This window comes from Tympanuchus pallidicinctus, unplaced genomic scaffold (genome assembly GCF_026119805.1).
Source record: "Tympanuchus pallidicinctus isolate F22 unplaced genomic scaffold, pur_lepc_1.0 scaffold16, whole genome shotgun sequence".
Classification (NCBI taxonomy): Eukaryota; Metazoa; Chordata; class Aves; order Galliformes; family Phasianidae; genus Tympanuchus; species Tympanuchus pallidicinctus.
In genome coordinates this window covers 30,287,531-30,306,321 of record NW_026294679.1, presented here as the reverse complement: position 1 = coordinate 30,306,321, position 18,791 = coordinate 30,287,531, and the positions used below count along the sequence as shown (strand labels likewise).

The 18,791-nt window shown below is 39.4% G+C and overlaps 1 protein-coding gene across 1 annotated transcript in view; it reads left to right on the top strand.

The window, feature by feature from the left end:
• NRG3 (neuregulin 3) overlaps positions 1-14,092 on the top strand; it is a 377,348-nt gene extending 363,256 nt beyond the window's left edge. Inside the window, exons 8-9 of the mRNA XM_052677569.1 lie at positions 2,339-2,509; positions 7,700-14,092. Of these exons, the coding sequence (XP_052533529.1) occupies positions 2,339-2,509; positions 7,700-8,207 (679 nt within the window). The 3' untranslated portion in view covers positions 8,208-14,092. The remainder of the gene's footprint in view (positions 1-2,338; positions 2,510-7,699) is intronic.
• Positions 14,093-18,791: the final 4,699 nt, after the last annotated feature.

The window sequence follows — 18,791 nt, the reverse complement described above, 5'->3', positions numbered from 1 at the left end:
TTTTTACTCAGTTACTCAACCCAAAGAGAATTTTCACACAAAGCAGTTTACAAGGATGAATCCCAAGTTCTTCATTTACCTTAGAGATTCTTGAGCTATTTATTTCAAACCATTAATTCATCAGAACTACACTTCTCCCTAGTTGATGAATTACTTGTGAGACACTTCAGACCTGTTCTGGTTTTTGTTATTCTCCAGTAATCAATTGATAGATTTTGGAGACATCGTTTGCTACAGCTTCCCTTATTGTTTTGCTTTATTGAACAGCTTAGTTACATGGATTATCTCTTTTACCCACTTAGACTGGAGAACAGAGCAAAGAAGAAACTATAACGGTGGCTAAAGAAGGGTAAATTACCTGGAGAAATTGGAAAGGCACTGTTGTCTGCAGGGGGGGGAAGCACTTCATGCAAGCAATGGAGCAGAGGCCTGTGAGGGACGCAGCTGCAAGCTAACAGAGCCCAGCTCCCTCAGACTTTCTTCGTAGGAGAGGTGCTCCAGCCCTCTGAGCATCCTTGTTGCCCTCCTCTGTACCTGCTCCAACAGCTCTGCATCTTTCCTGTGCTGGGGACCCCTGACATGGACGCAGTTCTCCAGATGGGGCCTCACAAGGGCAGAGTAGAGGGGAACAGTCACCTCCATCTCCCTGCTGGCCACATCTCTGTTGATACAACCCAGAATACTATTGGCCTTCTGGGCTACAAGCAAAGCAAGTGCTATTAAACATTGCCTTTCTACTTTCAAATACCTGCAATGAATGCAAAGTTTGTTAAGTTAATCAGTTTGTTGACTTCCTTAGTACATTGATGAACGTACTGCAATCAGTAATAACAAAAAGCCAAAAATTTCATTATCCTTTGTGAATTATTCATTCAACTGTACCTCTTAAGATTCCCTGATTTAATAATTCAATTTTCCTGAGCAGAAATTGCCAATTGCTTTATGATATGGTAACACTATTTTAAAGAACACAGGCTGTATCTCGCAATTTGAATTTGGCCCTCAAGAATGAAAGGCCAGAACGTCAGTCTAACTTGTTTTTGTTCCCAGAGTTTTTTGGTTGTTTTTTTTGTTTGTTTGTTTGTTTGTTTGGTAGTCTTCTTAATAGCTGAGGAAAATTTATTTAAGGGAGCATCAAAAATCTTTATGTGAATGCTATTGCTATGAGTTATCTGCCTTTTCAGTTAAAAAGCACCAGACATGCACAAGTGTGGGAGAGAACAGTGCAGATACCAAAAAGGAACGTGAGCAGTAGAGTAGAGATTGAGAGAGAGTTGAATTTCTTTCTACTATTTTGAGTTTGGAGAGAAAGGGTAGGTTTTAAAATGTGTTCTTCAAGAGAACTTGTCTAAGATATTTGATCCAAGCAAGAATTTCTTTGGGAGTAGGTGTGGCCCCAATGTAAGTAAAGTTTCCATTAGGTATAAAATGGGGATTGTTGTTAAAACATGTTATGAAAAATGAAGTGAATTTAGGTTAAATCATTTGCATAGCTGAATTTTATCAGAAGTTCTAATTATTCACCTAACCAACAATAGTAATTCTTACAATGCATTCACAAAACCTATACTAAAACTTCTTTAAGGAGGTGACATAATATTAAATAATACATATGCATTTCTGAGCCCCAGGAGATATTAAGAGAAGTAAGGAGTAGCTGAAAAATGAATAGCCAGTCATGCCATGCAGTATAAATGGGTTATATTTCGACATAATTTTGTGTTCCCTTATTTTTGTGTTAGCAAAACCTGGTTTTATGGTTTGTAGAAGAAATACTGTGTGAATTCTAGATACCTTTCAATTCCTGCATTAAATAAAAAGAAAGCTGTTTTTACAAAACACTACAAAAATGTTGTTTACAAGAGTATTTTTCTATCATACCATAAAAAGAAAGAATTCTATTTATTACATATGTAAAACAAGAAAACAATCAATGTATATAAAAAAAAGAATAAAAGCAATATAAAAGACTCAATCTGATGGACTTTTGCTGTTTATTTCCACTATTGGAGGGTCCATCTCCTTATAGCATGATTATCGTACACAGCAAGGAATAAAAGAAGCATCCTTCATCAAGGATAAGAAAACATTTAAGATGCAAATCAATTATTTTCTTTCTTAGAAGGGATGTGATCTATTAGATACGGCCTAAACAGCAGCTAGCTGTGGATTATAGCAATGTGTATCCTTAGAGAGTTTCTGCTGACATGGTAGACTGCCAGAGCAAAGTTTATAGAAACAGTAATCCATGCATTATTAATTTTGAATCTTCACTTTTCAAAAGTTTACCCTTTTTGCAATGATAATTGTCACTGTATCTTTGGTGTGTTGTTTCTAGAAGTCTCTCTTCATGCTGCAGTCCAGGACAGAAAAGTGGGATGCTACATAGAAATGCCTTTCGGAGGACTCCTCCCTTACCTCGGGGTAGGTTCAATGGGATTACAGGACCAGCATATCAACAGCTAGAAGAGTCCAGGATCACAGAGCAGGACACAATACCTTGTCATGGGTAAGTAAAGAAATATCCACATCAGGCCAACACTGCTTGGAGAAGTAGTTCTACGTAATGTTTGCACAGCACTTCTTTCTTCTGTCAGCACTGGACAAATAAGAGGAAATAATTCAGAAGTCCAGCTTTCATATTTTTTAATGCAGTCTTTGTAGATTGCATGTTTGCTGTAGATGGAAAACTGTAACCCGGTTCATGTGAGTTTGTCTTTGAACACATACAAAGAACCTGATATTTTTCATCTTCTAATTCACCTCCAGCTGTACATAAGGTCTGAATTTCAGAAGAGCTCCCAAGCACCTAGAGCAGCCTTTGAAGTCTTTTGCAATTGCCGAGTTTTTTTTGCATAATATTTACATATCCCTATAGATTTCCAGAGGCTTCCCAGAATCGCTGCAAACACACTACATGTAACACCAGGAGGAATACCTGTAGGGTTGCTCTGGTCTCATTTAAAGATGCCTGAGTCCCAGCTTAGCAGAGACTGAAGCAGGCATGCATCAGTCCACAGCCAGGCATCCCAGGAGGGAATGTGACTTTGCTCTCTAGGTCTCTTGTAGCTGAATCTGCCTAATGAAGCTGACTAGAGTAGTTGGGGAGGCAGACTGCGAGTGGGGTTTGCCTGGGACAGGAGAGAACAAAGCATAAAGAGAGTCAACTTTCTGTGGGCCTCTGTTCAAAGGTTCAGGTTTGTCTCATGCTTCTTTTGTTGATGCAGTTTGCTTCTTCTAGGGAAGAACCTGTTTGTTATTTCTTACAGTCAGGATACTGTTGTTCATTCCTATGATAATGTAGACCTTAAGAAAGTTGTGACAAAATGGTAGTTTTGTATCGGGGAGGATGCTGCTTCCCTGCTACGTGGCAGTGCTTTGAAACTCAGGCGTGGAAGAAAGCTGCAGCCTCTTTATCTTGAGAAGCGAGGTAGAAAATGCAGCAAGGCTATGTGGCTAGCTGTATTTGCTCTCCTCTAGGAAATCAGTATGTGATATTACAATTATCATCTTGTATTGGTCTGTATCTGGCCTGTTGACATTCTTCAAAAGGTTGATTTTTTTTTCACCGTGCTGCAACCCCTCTGGCCACAGTCCCTAAAGCACCTCGTCCTTATTTTCTGTACTATCCATGTCTGTACCACTCGACTTGCTTCATTCTGCCTCTGTCAGTGGGACATATCCTCAGAAAGAGGCCTGCAAACACACTGGCAAGTGCTGTTATGTTTGAGTACCAGCAGCAGTGTCATAGATGTGATATCAGCATCCTTAAGCCAGTCCCCATGAGAAGGAATTACAACCATGTGAACATGAGGCATGAAAATTATAGCAACTCTTTGATCTTGTTTTATTGAAGTGTTTTGATAATGGATAGTATATTTTTATGAAAATGTAGTCTTTACAGAATGTAATAAAGCTTTTTGCAAGGGATGCAGTAATGAAGTACTGTAACAACTATAGCAACTAAAATTCAAGTGCACATCTGATCTCCAAACCAAAATACAAAGATAATGTTCTAATTCTACTGCAAATGGAAGTCTTCTAACCAGGAACCCTTTTTCCCCAAATCTTTCTCTTACCATCTGTTTGAGATTTTTGGTGCTCTCAGTGGATATCAACCCAACTGGAGGGTCCTTAGAGAAGTTGGGGTTCTTTTGCTGCTTCAGGAAAACACCAGCTCTCAATATTTGCAATTCAGGCCTTTGTAGACTTCAAGTCAAATACGACTGGCTCATCAGTCCGCTACTCAGAGTAGCAGAAAAACCTTCCTGAAATGAAGGGCTTGAAGTAAACAAATACCTCCATGGCAGTCACATCTCAGAGTCCAACGAGCATTTTGGGGTGTCATGGGCATGCATGCAAAGAGAAGGGCGGTATTTTGGTCCCACAGTGACAGCTGTTTGCATTGCTTGGTATCAGCTGCTAGAGGCAGTACCTTATATCTGCAAATGCATATTTATACAGGTACAGATGTGTTTGCAGACCCCCAGCATGTCATATATTTAGGTAGACACATAGGTAGGTATGCATGCTTCCAAGGCTGAGCTGAAGCCTGCTGATGTCATTGTAGAGACTTTCATTCATCTTAATGGACTTGGCCATCAAGCTCCTACAGTGAACATCTACAGCAACTGGGCTTATAACAAAGCTCTTTGCACTACACTGAATGAAGCTCATTTTGTATTTTAAGTCATAAGTCCTGCCTGTCTTGCTTTAATATCTGTTTTAAGGGACAGCGTAATTGTGCTTCATTCAGTTTCATTCACTGACACAGACTCTTGAAAACTGTGTAACGGGTGGTTGCTGTTACAGATTTATGAATGTTTGTGGGCTTTTTTACTTGATTTCAGTAGAAGAGTGGGCAGAGCTGCACTTTGAAGTACATGCACAATTTAATTTATTCAGACAAAATAATTTTTTCAGATGAAAATAATACAAATACCTTTCTTAAGGGACATTTTAGTTCTGGGAAACAATTACAGGAAACAATTATTATTATTCTGCACTTCGAGGTGCTTATTGACTGAAATCTCATTCTGTTGTAACCAGCAACAGTTTGGCATCAGAAGTAGAAGCAGGGATTTGTTTGTAGTGAACTAAAAGCCAGCTCTCACATGGCTCTGAAGTCGTATCCCTGCTAGTTCAGTACATTGCCTGTTACACACAGTACATGTGCTTTAATTCACCTTAGTCTTTCTTTGAAAGCTGTGTAAACACAGGGCAGAAACGTACTTCTGGCATAAAATGGTTGTGTTCATCTGCACTTCAAAAAAAGAAACAAAAAACAAACAGCTATGGAAATATGCCAGGCATTGAGTTACATGTTATTGTTACTGCCAATTAGTTTTCAAAATACCAAGAATAATTGAATCCCTTTTATGGAATTGGCAAATGTTACTGTTATCTCACTAAACTCATTGGATAATTCCATCTTTTTTTGGTTTCGCTCATATATCATCCATATAATACAGCCATTGCATGTGAAATTCATTAAAAACATTCACTCCCTTTGTTTTCAGGGTGCAACCCAGAATATATGTAGGGCCTGAATTACCAAAAAGGGGAATAATGCAGCTGATGAGATCCCTCCAGCTATAGTCGTTTGAACAATTATATAATAAGCAAATGCAAAGGAAACAAGAATGGGCACAACAGGTCTGCACTCTTTTGTTTTCCTTTATTATTAATTTATTTTCAGTTGTCCTCCCTCTGGAATAATTTAGCTAATCAGTTTTTCATTATACTGATTCTCAAAAACTGCTTAAAAAAAGGCCTTCAGTAGATGGCCAGTGTGTCTAAGCACAGAACAAAAGTAATTAACCAAAAGCCGACCCTTTCTGTTTCAGAGTAAAGTGTAAATGCAGCTGCATAGCTTGTGCAAGAAATGCTGTTTCATATTCCTAAAAGCCACTTGCTTTATTGTTCCCCTGGGTCCCACTTCCCAAAGCAGTATCTTATTCCATCAGATAGCAGCAAAGCTCACAGTGCCTCTTCCTTATTGCAGAGCTCCCAGCTGTGCTTTGTAGTCTTCTGGGAGTGCTGCTGCAGAGTTTCAGTGTAGCAACGCACAGTGCTGCATGTGTGCATGTGTCCAGGTTCACATCAAGCAGTTATGAAACACAGCCACCATAGATGAGATAGCTACAAGTCAGCAGCGCTCTCCTGGAAATGAGCCTAGAGATATTTCCTCCTCTTTTGTCTGTCTGACAGCTCACCAGGAGGCTGGGGCCAAACGAAATCTGTCCACTTAATTAGCTTTGTATGCTTTTATTAGGCTACGGCTGTTTTAAACACTTTAATTGCTGTTCCCAAGTTCTCTTTCTGTTAATGTCAGAAGAAGCAAGGCATGTGTAAATAGAATACCCAGGAGCAAGTCCAGTAGGTTTAAGCAGCTTTCAGAAAATATCCTTCCTGTCTGAGCTCAGACATTTCCTCTGTACCAGATGTAGATATTGCTTTTCATGGTCAACAGTAAAACATGTTAGATTTCTCATTGGCTTGCCCCATCACATAGTGATAAGAACACAAAGCTGACAATGCATAAAATATTGATGTAGCGTGGAGGTGATGCCTATGGTTCTTGGTAATCACAAGTAGTAGAAATACTGCATTTCTAATAATACTTCAGGAATGGGAAACATCTTCTTGAGCATTGTTTCCTTTATATTTAGTATATTTTCCATTTCTGGTTTTTAAATATATCAGTGCAAACATTTTCTGGTAAGAGTAATGAATTTGGCTTTGAATCAAAATGAGAATGTTGATAAAAAATTCAGTGAAGTTGCCTCACAATAAATGAAATCATGCTATAATATACGTACGTGGAGGATAAAGGATTTTTCTTGTAGAATAGGTGAATAACATTTTCATGAGCACAAGGCTTTATTTCCAGATGAGGTCTTAAGATACCAAATCATGTCAGCATTGGATGATTACAAAAAATGACATGTTTGTCAGAGTTACAGTGCATGTAGACACTGCATATTTGAAAGGGGGCACAGATGATTGTTTCCATGCAATTAAAGAATATAATTTTGTTTCAATTTCTCTTCTTCCGTGTTTTCCTGGAATAACAATTTGATATTGAGAGTTCTGATGTTCAAGAAAACGTCAATCCATTTCTCCGGTTAGAAATGAAAGACTGAGATTTTGAATTTGACTTATAGGAAGGGAAAAAAAAAAAAAAAAAAAAAAAAAAAAGATTTGAAGAATCTTTTGATTTGGAAGGCTCTGAGCAGCCTTAAGGGCTGTGGAGTCCAACTCCCCTGCAGTGAGCAGGGACATCTACAGCCCCATCTGCTTGCTCAGAGCCAGAGCCTGATCCAGCCTCATCTTGAATGTCTCCAGGGCTTCCACCACCTCTCTGGACAACCCATGCTAGTGCTTCACCACCCATACTGTAAAAACCTTCCTTGTATCCAGTACAGTGTAACTCCTGAAAGCATATAAAAATTTATTGTTATTATTCTCATGTACTGGTGGGGAAAATGGGACAGAGGGAAAAGCAGTGGCAATAAAACCCAGGTTTCCAGAGCCTGCTGTTTTCCCCTGGGCCACAATAGCTCTAAGTGCTCTGAGTGTGACTCGAAACAGCCGTGTATCCTTGCAGCACAGCTCTCTGACTCTCATACAACATTCCTTCCACTGGTCACATCTGGCTGCTCAGTTTGCAACAAAAAATCTTTCTTATTCCTTTCAGGTATTCATCTAGTGGTTTAAAAACTTCTCAGAATACTTCAATAAATATGCAACTGCCTTCAAGAGAGACAACCCCTTATTTTAATAACGTGGATCAGAAGGACTTGGTCGGATACTCATCTTCAAGGGCCAACTCAGTTCCCATCATCCCATCTGTGGGCTTGGACGAAGCCTGCATGCAAATGCAAAATGTTTCTGAAGTAACAGGCATCAAATGGTGCAAAAACTCCTATTCAGCTGAACTTGTCAATGTGAGTTCCCCTGTCAGTAATTGTCTTATAGCAGAACAACATGAAGTGAAAATATTGCTAGAAACTGTGCAGGAGCAGATTCGGATTCTGACTGATGCGAGGAGGTCGGAGGACTTCGAACTGACGAGCGTAGACGTGGAGAGCAGCGCGAGCGAGAACACCGCCTTCCTGCCTATGAGCCCTGTGGCCAAGGCAGATCGAGAGGCACAATTTGTCTTAAAAGGTGAAACACAAAGAGACTCAGTGTTGACCAAGTGACTTTGTGTGGGGGTCGCAGGAGGGGGAATAACAGATCTGTGCATTCGATGCTTTGCTAAACAGGAAAGGAGGAAATTAAATACAAATTATTTATATGCATTAATTTAAGAGCATCTACTTAGAAGAAACCAAATAGTCAATCGCCCTCATATCATAGTGTTTTTTAACAAAATATTTTTTTAAAGGAAAGAAATGTTCCGGGAGGGATAAGGCGTACATCAGGTGCTTTCTAGGCAGGATTATACATACAGTTTCAGTTCTAGAATATTTTAACACTGTCCTGTTTGGCTGTCAGGAGGCTTAGGCTATGCATCCTATTTTCAATAAAGGCCAAGACCATTCTAAGAACCATTCTTGGTTTCAGGGCAGCGCTGCAGTGAATGCTGGCCAGGGGTGCAAGTTCCAAAACCCTAGCACAGACCCGGTCCCCCCTGCTCTCAGTTCTAGGTTCATACTGAGGGAGGAAACACAAACGTCCAATTCTTGGCACTAACTGTGTAATGACCGTAAATCCTTAATTGAGCCAGATGCTTGACTCTCTACCTTACACGAGTGTGTCAGTCAGCTTGAGAAGTTCAGTGGAAACTTTTAGGAGCTTTGGGTCAGGCCAAGCCTGGAGAGGGGTTGGGGCCTGTGGAGGTGCAGTGGCCCTGTGGCTGCTCCATCTTCTGAGCTTTGTCTAAAAGAGCTTCTTGGTTGAAAGAAGAAAAAGAAGAACAGAAACTCAAAGTGCAGAAGCACGCACCATGGCAGGTTAGGGTTGGTTTAGTTTTTAAGAGTGGGAATGTAAAGTCTGCTGTTCTTTACCGATCCATAAGCATTTCTAAACTGTTAAACTTTGAAGGCATTTGTATGCTCTCAAGGAGCACTTCTGAGTGTATGTGTGTTTTTTTTAACTTATTTTTATTATGGGTTATTCAGAAATGAGTCTGGGAGATCCAATGTGATCTGAGGCCAGCCAATAGGTGTCCATACTGTCCTCATTTGATTCCGCTCTCAGTTCTCTGGTCACTTTAATGAATTATGGCTTTGGCTTGTGAACTTCAAAGCTCCAACCCTGCAGATAGCTCAGGATGGGCATACCTAGGAGCATGCACGCAGCTGATTCTGCTGGGGCTGTACGTGAACAGGCAGTTCCAGCAAATCAATCCCTGCTGCCTTAGAGAAGGCCTTAGAGAAGAAATGTCAGTTCCTGATTACTGTATCCCAATCATATTATAGGCTTTTTTTTTTTTTTCATTTTCTTTCTTTTGAGTCCTTCTTCCTCCCAATAAATTGTAACATAATATGCCAATAATGCAACGATTTGGGTTCAGTGGCTCACATGTTACTGTTTTCATTGTTATTAAAATATCTGCTTATTTGTGGGGAAAAAGAATATAAACTATGATAAATAATTACCAAATAGCCTTCCCTGATAATGTCAGAAGATTGATTTAAAAAATTACCGTATATACAGAATGTATTAAAATATTATTTGCAGCAAATTAATTGTTCAACTTATTAGATGTGCCCCAGACTTTCCAGTTCACAAGTCTCAAGACTTCCCAAAATAGCACAGTCGGTCACACAGTGCTGTTGTATGTTTAGTCAGAATAAAGCAATATTTTAACCTCTGTCAAGTAAATTTGAAAAAGAAAATGCTGAAAATGTATGTCATTTATTTTGTGCCTAGCTGAGGCATTAAAAAAAATCCTCTTCACAAATCTTTATTCATCAAGTCTTACTTTGGTTTTCTTGTCTTTTTTCTTTTAATTTTTTGGGTTTTTTGATTTTTATTTTTGTTTGTGTGTGTGTGTGTTGTTTTGGCTCTTTTTTTTTGTTGTTTTGTTTTGTTTTGTTTTGTTTAAGATGATGAAATTGTCTTGTTTACAGAACTTTCTATGGCTGTAATCTTTGCTGTGTGTTTTCAATAAAAGTCTATTTGAGGGCAAATTATGCTTTATGCCCAGGATGGAGCATGCCTCATTCAGACTCCTTTCTAAAAAGCTGTAGAGCTCTTCTCATAACAGGAGGATTAAGCTGTAGGCTGGGATCCCCACAAGGAGAGGTCCTTCCATGTCTTGTTTCTGCACTACGCAGTGGCTGTGCACAATCTCACTGGGCTGAGCTGCCTGTACTGGCATGGCACAAAACCCGCACCAGACAAACCTCTGGAGGATGAACCATGTGCTAAGTGGGGCTCAGCTTCACCTCAGCTCAGCTGTGTGACTTTTCTGTTAATAGCGTTTGTATCCTGCCAGTTCAGGACATAAGCCAAGTGAGCGTGCATCTACCTGTAAGTGAACACACCTGTAATTTAAAAAATGGCTGCTACATAAAGCTCTGATTCAATAATTTGTGAAGCATGCTCACAACTGTTTGTTAATGAATTGTTAATTAATTTTGTTGAGAAATGGTATCTGCAGTAAAATGCAAAATCTATCACAAACTGCTCTGTCAACACCAAATCTTTTCAATCCAGCTGTAAGGCCTACTTGCCCCCAAATCCTACCAAACTGTGCAAACTCTCTTCTGGTGATGTATTGGAAACACACTGCAGGATTTCTGTTGAAGAAAGAACTATAATCATAATATAGTCATAAGCAATGCCTTTAATTAGAGAATGTGTTCACTGAACACCCCCAAAAGACCCAGAAAAAGGGCAAGAGCAATGTACTTTAATACAATGAAATGTTTGACTGAATGGTTGATGGAGATCTGAAATGGTGAGGATACCTTCAGTTCATGTTAGAGATGCGATCTTGTATTCAGCAAAGGATGTGTGACTGTTATATGTTAACTGTTCTATTCAGTTTTCAGCATGTTTGAATAGAGAGACATTAATATTAACCATATGACAGACTAGTGTATTATTTGTTAAGAGTTAACACTTCAGATCCTATTGAAACTGTCATTGTTTACAGAGGTAAAGAAAATGATTTTCAAACATTGAAACAGGTGAACTTAAAGTGATTTGTGTGTTTCTCTAATGCAATTATTTTCCCCCGTGGACCCTCCTATTTTACAGTGAATGGGACAGCATTTTCTCTGAGGTCTCGCAATTAGTTATGTAGAGGACAGAAAAGATCCTATAGAGTTGCACTGAGCCCGCTGAAATGGTAGGCCAAATTTTGCTTTGTTTCTGAATCTAATGATCCCATTGAACTCAGTGGATCAGAAGGGATGTGTCAGTGTGCAAACATAGTTTCTTCCTAAAATGGCATCTATTCCTGCCCTTGGAAAGAGACTGAAATCTCCTTAAAAGAGGCTCTGAACTCTGAACCTGTAACATAATTAAAATTAACACCACACCTATGAAGTTTGAGTGTTATCTGGTATGAATATTCACACGCAATGTACTACACTCAAGTAAACTGAGATAACAGCTAGTTAGATGAAGCTGAACTTTCTCTGAGCTTAAAGGAGAAACTGCATTTCTTCAGCATAATGTTGTGGAGCAGAATTGGGAGTGCAATACATATCCCTTCTTGTGTTTTTTTTTCATTTTGTTTCTGAAAAGAATTTCAGCCCAAACAACCCCAAAAAACAGTAGAATGTTCCCAATATTTGAAGTAGGATATGTGGGTGAGTATGGGCACATCTCATGGTGTTAGCCACTAAAAAACTTCATCCACTATCCAAAGCTGAAAGTTAATTCTTGAAGGATGATGTTTCAGTGAACAAACATTGCAGTGAAGAAAGACCTTTTCAACATGCTTTTGGCATCTAGTCACCTGCCAGGCTCTCAGCTGATGTTCTCAGTGCAATAATGATATACTAACAGAGGATCACATCTCGAATCTTTTCTACTCTATGTCCAATAGAGTGTCACAAATGTTAGTAGTCTATTGCAAGATGTAAGGGCCACTACACTGACATATGGAGCTATCTTTATTCTGCTTATGAAAATTATGCTCATAGCAGTATGCAAAGCCCTGTCTAGAATGCGGTGTGAGGTTCGTTAGATGAGTGCTTGTGTGTCAGGTCCATCCTTTTACAAGAGCTGAGTATCACTGACTGGGCTCCAAAAGCAGTTAGCTTAGCACCACTTAAAGGTGGCTGATTCAAATATTATTCATCAAAATCTTCTGAAGCTTCTTGTTTACGTTTTATAAAAACAGTGAGACCATGGCAGGTGCTAACACGTACCTGCTCATGAATCAAAATGTTCAAACAGATGGTTTACGTCTATTTATCTTGTAGGGAGGGACAGAAGTTCCAATTCCTCTTTCCAATTCGTGCCCAGCTACCCTCAGTTTACTTATGGGCATTACTTGAACTCTTATAACAAATTATGAGAATAAATACCAAAGAACTCTGTCAGAGTACTAGCTGCAGCAAATGAAATTAAAGCTTGAAGGAGCAGACCCAGAATAATTTTTTTTTTTTTTTTTTTTTATGACATAAATACACATTTCCTTTCAATGAAGTGTAGTTTCCCTGGAAACTTCTTTTCACTTGGGAAAACAATGAGTTTATATGAATGCTTTGTTATCTTGGCATTAATTTAAAATCTCAAGGAGATTGGGAAAAAGTAAATACTATAAAGTGCAACATAGTTCTGTATCTTGCTGAAAATGTAAGAGGGTGCAGACTTTTTTTCCTTTTATACTGTATTGTTACTGTAAGTTGACAGTAAGATTATGATCCCTTTGTTCTGGAGTCTATTCACATGAAAACAACCAGGATGCTCAGTTTTCCTGTTTTAGGTTTCTTAGCTCTCCCAAATCACAATTATCAAACTGAATTTATTTTATGTAGCAAAGTTCATATATGAGATAAAAACTACATAGCTATTATAACTTCAATCTTACTGTGAAGGAGAAACAGCCATCCTCAGTGTATGCTGCACAGCGTAAAGATGCTTTCCTCTTAATGGTAAAACTCATATAAGCTGTTTATCTTTGGAATTGCTTAAAAAAAAACAACTTCAATTTATTAATTGACCACGTTAGTAGTATTTAAGGAAAGGATAACTACCAGAAATTCCTAAACTTTTAGTAATTTTGTTTTCCATTAGAACCAATGTTTTGATTCATTGTTACCACTGCACTGATGGGGTGCTTACTCTTACTTTCTTGAAAAGATTTAGCTCCATCCTCTTTGGACAGCAGTCCTATAAAAAGGGAGTGGTCTCCTGATATTCCATATAGCTGTTCTTCTGAAACTTTTCCCAAATGAAAAACAAACTAAAATCACAGCAGCACAATCTACAGGTTGGTTGGTTTGGATTGGGGTTTTGTTTTGTTTCGTTTTGTTTTTCTACAAAGGAACTATTATATTTTATAGATATAATGAAGAGCTTTTTATTGATGACTGAAGAATGTACATTAAGTATAGCATACATATAAGTGGCGTGGAAATTCTCCATTTGTAGTATGTTTTAGTAAGAAATTCGAAAAGCACCATATTCTCTAGCACCACCAGGAGCAGACCCACATGCAGTTTATATTTCTTTTTTACTTAACACTGCCCGTGGTCTGGAACACATCACTGTGGTGACCAGGTATCTTGTCCTTTTTCCTTGCTCCTGCATTGCAAGTACCACTTCTGTGCTGTTTGGTAGCTCAGACATCACTGGATTGGCAGCAGTTCAGTATTTTTATACATGTTCAATTTTACTTTACCCTCATAATCAAGAATATAACTTGTAACCTGACTTTTGGGACAGTAGGGAGATCTGATGAGTAAATTTAAGATCCAAACTTTCAAAATCGCTTATGCACCCATTTACCTGCTGTGAGTACTCCTAGAAAGGGAATTCCAGGAATCAGGAATTGTGCAGCACTGTGGGGTGCTTCCTGCCCTTCCCCACAGCTATCTGTTATCTGTTCTCAGCAGTTCCAGTCACAGAGCCTGCAGTTCTCTTCAGTTTTCCTTTTCCATACATTAAATCCCACTGCTTGTATGCATATGACTCAAGGTACTACTGCTTGTCTAATCTGGATATTAAGGTGGCCAAAAGCAAACAAGAAAAGAACTGACACAGTTTGGGCAAAGCCAGCATTTTCTTTTTCCCATTGGCTCCTTGATAAATTAATTTTGAAATTCAGAGCATTTTGTTTAAAGCCCACTGGTGTTTTCCCATGAATTAACATCTTGACCACTTGTGTTGCCTATGAAGTGGCTGTAATTTGTGGACAGAACTTGTTCTGGGATGAGGAGTAGCGTCAGTCAGAGCAAAGCCTCCAACTCCTGCAGAGAACCAAAGACCAGAAGCCATCTGAAGTGACACTTCAACTATGGCTTTGAGCTGCTCATTCATACTAAAGTGTCTCTGAAGGTTAAGACCCCTGTCATGCGTTACACTAAATAATGTAAATAATACCAACATTTATAAAACAATCAGAAGAGTTATGTATAGCACACACTGTTCTAAGTACATCTTGTTTTGAAGGAACGTAGAGCATGATTTCTTAGTTGTGAAAATATTTGGAAATGAAGAATACAGATTAGGGGATAAGAATACAAAAAAAAAAAAAAAAAAAAGGTATTAAGAACAGGTAATATCCTACTGCTTTTAAATAGATAGAGAACCTCTCACTGTGTGGCACAGCTTTTCCCACTGAAGGAGGAACAGATTTTGAGTTGCAGGATACAACAACTGAGGAGCTCACCTCACTTTCGTTTCTTTCTGAGATCTCTCTCCTATAAGTGAAATTGTAGTCGTCACTTTTTTTTTTTTTTTTTGAATAAGAGATTTCCAAATTTTGAAATTCTTTCAACTGTGGAATTTTGGAGTCTTCTGAGGACTTGATTTGAACTGACCTGTTATTCACAATCCAAGCAGAAACTTTTCTAAGCATTAGGATAATTTCAATAGTATTAAAGCAGTGTGATTCCAACTAACATTATTTTTTATACTTCATTCTATATTTTCTTTGATTATTACAAGAGTGAAGTTGTTTCTCAAGTTGTCTTAGAGTTGTCCTCAGTTTTTAGTGAAGTAACTGGTTCTGATCCTGTAACTTCAGTTCCAAGCCTAGCCTGAAATGTTCCTGTTACAGATCAGATCTGGGTTTCACAGTCCAGCATCAAGTATGTGTACTAGCCAACAATCTCCTTATGCTTTCTGCAGCAATCTTATGCATTAGAATTCAAGTGTGGATGGTCTGAGAGAGCTGCCAGGTTGATCTTTCATATTATCCCTTTTGTTTGCCTTTTAAATATAATCTTCAACACTGCTTCTCTGTATTTTGTATAGAGAACTGAAGGTAAATTCAGCCTGTCTGCATTTTCATCTCAGCTAACTGTAGCAGCTTTTCTTCCAAAGCTGCCCAGGAGACTAATTCTTTAAAATTCTGACTTCAGAAAAAGAATTGATACCCCCACAGGTGAGGATTATTCTGAGCAGGTTTTGTATATATGTGTGCTTATCTAGCCTTTCTTTCATCCTAATAAACTTATTTTCTACCAAATAAAATGCTGAAAACATTTATAACATTATAAACAGCAAAGCAAAGGCAAGAGATGTGCTCTGCCTTCTCTACAGAGGGTATAGGGGCTGAAGTAAGGGCTAACTACTGAAAACCTTCCTACTAGTATTTTCACGAGGGTGATGCCAAAATGGCTCAGATATAGCTGCAGGTAATACTATGTATGTAAACTGGTGCAATGGTTTGTGGTATCTCAAAATAGATTTTTCCAGCACCTGGGGATAGCAGTTCAGGTTCATTCAAACAGCAGTTGTTAACAGGCAGCAGTGGCACCACAATGCTGGTGCTACGTGAAGCCCCGCATCATTTGCTGGCAGAAACAGCAGTGCAGTCCTTGCTCCAGCCCTATAGGCAGCGTTCTGTGTCATGCCCAGGGCACTACAGCACCCTGCATGCTGCACCCCTGGTCAGGTAAGGAGTAAAAGCTGCCTTTCACGGTGCAGAAGGTTTCCTAGGCTAAGCAAGAACGTCTGTCCCAGATGGACATAAAAGGGTGACTTGGGAAAAAACATAAATCATAAATTTTTAAAGAAAAAATGTCTTTTTAACTCCATACTGATTAGCCATAAAGTTGGGTTTGCATTTCAGTTTCTCCACTAAGTAGAAGCAGTTCTGCGTTTATACTGATGTAAAACTATTTCTAGGCGGCTTCAGAGAAGAAGGAGAACTCATCACTGTGCAAACACTGTGCTCCAAGGTACCGCAGCTTCTGGGCAGCTTTCCTTCTTTGCAGGGAGGATCTGGTTGCAGCTCTTTGCTTTCATAAGGTAGTTCACTGACGTGCTGGCAGAGCCCTGCATGGCTCACTTGCTGTCTGCAGCTGCAGTCCTGAGCAACTAACTGTACTGAAAGCATTTAGACATGAATGAAGGTAATGGAGACATGGTTTGCTGTTCACTGTGAATATCCAGCTTGGGTAGTTGGAATAACTGCAAGGGAAGAATTGTCTTTGCAAATCATGTGCCTGATATGCTGTCTAAATAGTATTTCAGCCCTCACTGTTTGGTGAACAGGGACATTAAAATGCCCACAAATGAAAGTGGAATGATTGATTCCCAAAAATAGTTTAACAGTCACAAGTGCAGTTTTTCAGACTTCTTGCTGAACACTAGCCAAGTAATAAAGCTTCATTTAAATGGATGAACTTTTATTGTAGACTTATACCTGATCTCCTGCTTTCCTTTATTGTCCACCAGATCTTATCCATGTCACATGATTTTTTCTTTACCTTAAAGCTGATCTGTAGATATGCATGGAACTGCAGCTAGCATGGACATGAAGTCTGAGCATTCCTCGTACTTAGGGTGAGTCTTGTGAAACCTTTTCAGCAGCCAAAAGTCTTGAGCCATTCACTGACGTAAGAACAAAAATATCAGCAAAATTTTTCTGCTGTCAATAAAATCACTGATGAACACTTGACTTGGATTTGGGGCTTCTGAATAGTATGTAACACTACATACGCAAACTTTTTTAGAAAATAAATGACCCAGCTTATCGTTAGTTCATCTAAATAGATAGAGAGAGTATCCACTTAACCACATAGCCTAAACACAATGAAGATGGGGAAAAAGCTGTCTATTTTTAACTGTGTTTATTTTTTCACCAGTAAAAATAAAATGAGAAGAAAAATAATCATAGTGCCTATGACAAAGATTGTGTTTCAAGGAGCGTGCAATGTATACCACTATTATTTTGACTGCAAATGAAAACTGCTTTTAAACTGACTGATTCAAGAGAAATTACAGTAGCAAAACTGTCACACAGCATTCCAGGAAATGTTTGGTTCAGTATGTTTGGCCTCCGTTTTTGTGGAGCTGTACATTCTTGTCCATGGTTTTAAAGGATAAAAAAAAAGAACTGATTTCAGAATCAATGTGTATTTTGACTCATTTTTATGTTTCTGATGCCCAGACTGGTTTATGCTCGTGTGTAAGCAAAGGTGAGCGGTGTCATTTTCCCACCTAGTGTCACAAGTGAGTTGTGCTGTGCATTATGAGTTCAGTCTCTTTTCCTTACTGAAGCAGTATTTTCCTACTGTCACCAGTGATCCATACTCACAAGCAGAGTTCTCATTTGTTAGAAAAGCCACAGAGAGGCACAAGACTGATCTGTCTGAAGATGAAAGCTTTTTGATCTTAGCCTTGCTGGCAAGAGGACCAGCTGGGATTAGCAGTGTTGAGGTGGTGAGACCCGGGGGGTCCCTCACATCTCTGCACCTGCATGTGTGAAGAGCTCAGGTCTTCAGCTGTTGAAGGTCTTCAGCTATTGAAGTCTAACTTTCCAGTTTCACCTACAAGTCCCTCAGCTTTAGGCACCCAAAATGGAGCAGGTAGAAGGTGTCAAAACAACATATTCACAGGGAGAATCAGCTGAGAAAAGAGCCAGAGTTAGCAGTATCTTTAGATCTGAAGTCCAAGCAAAAATAAAATAAAATAAAATAAAATAAAATAAAATAAAAAGGATGTTCTTTGCAAAATGACTTTTCATCTTGACACAGTGGCACACAAGATAAAGAACAAGTCTTAAAGCAGCTCATTTTTGGAAAGCAGAAGGTGGACATCTCCAGCCAAGTCTGCAGAAGAGTGGCAGCAGACAAACTGTTCTTTCCTCCTGGCCAGCGAGCAGCTTGGTCTCTCAAGACGACGGACAATGCTGTCCCCCTAACAGGAAGCCAAGGCTGTGGGACATCCCAGCAGTGACTGTGGGGATGTGGCAAAACATCAAACGTTCACCATCCAGCCAAGGTGGTGGCACCACCCGCATTGTACAGACGGCTACATTTCACATTACACTGTCACTCACACCCCTGGTGGTTTGTGCTGAACTGCTTGGTGTCAAGAGTGCTCATCATCAAAAACCCAAAGGGAATTACTTTCTTCAAAGTAAGTTCCTCCAAAAATTTCCCCCTAGTACTTGCCAGGTAGCCTCGGGGCAAAGCCTAGAACTGCTTTGTTCCCCACAGCTGCCAACTCCCTTAGCTTTGTGCCATACACCATAGCTCCCACTGACAGCCACTGGGAGAGCTGCAGCATGGCCACAGTCCTGAGGGGTATTGGGGACATGAGGCCATGTCTTGATTCTCTGCCACTCAGGCTCGCTTCGTGCCTCACTGCGTAGCTCCCAGACATCACTTTGCAGGGCCCTTCTTTCCTTGCTAGTTCTTATG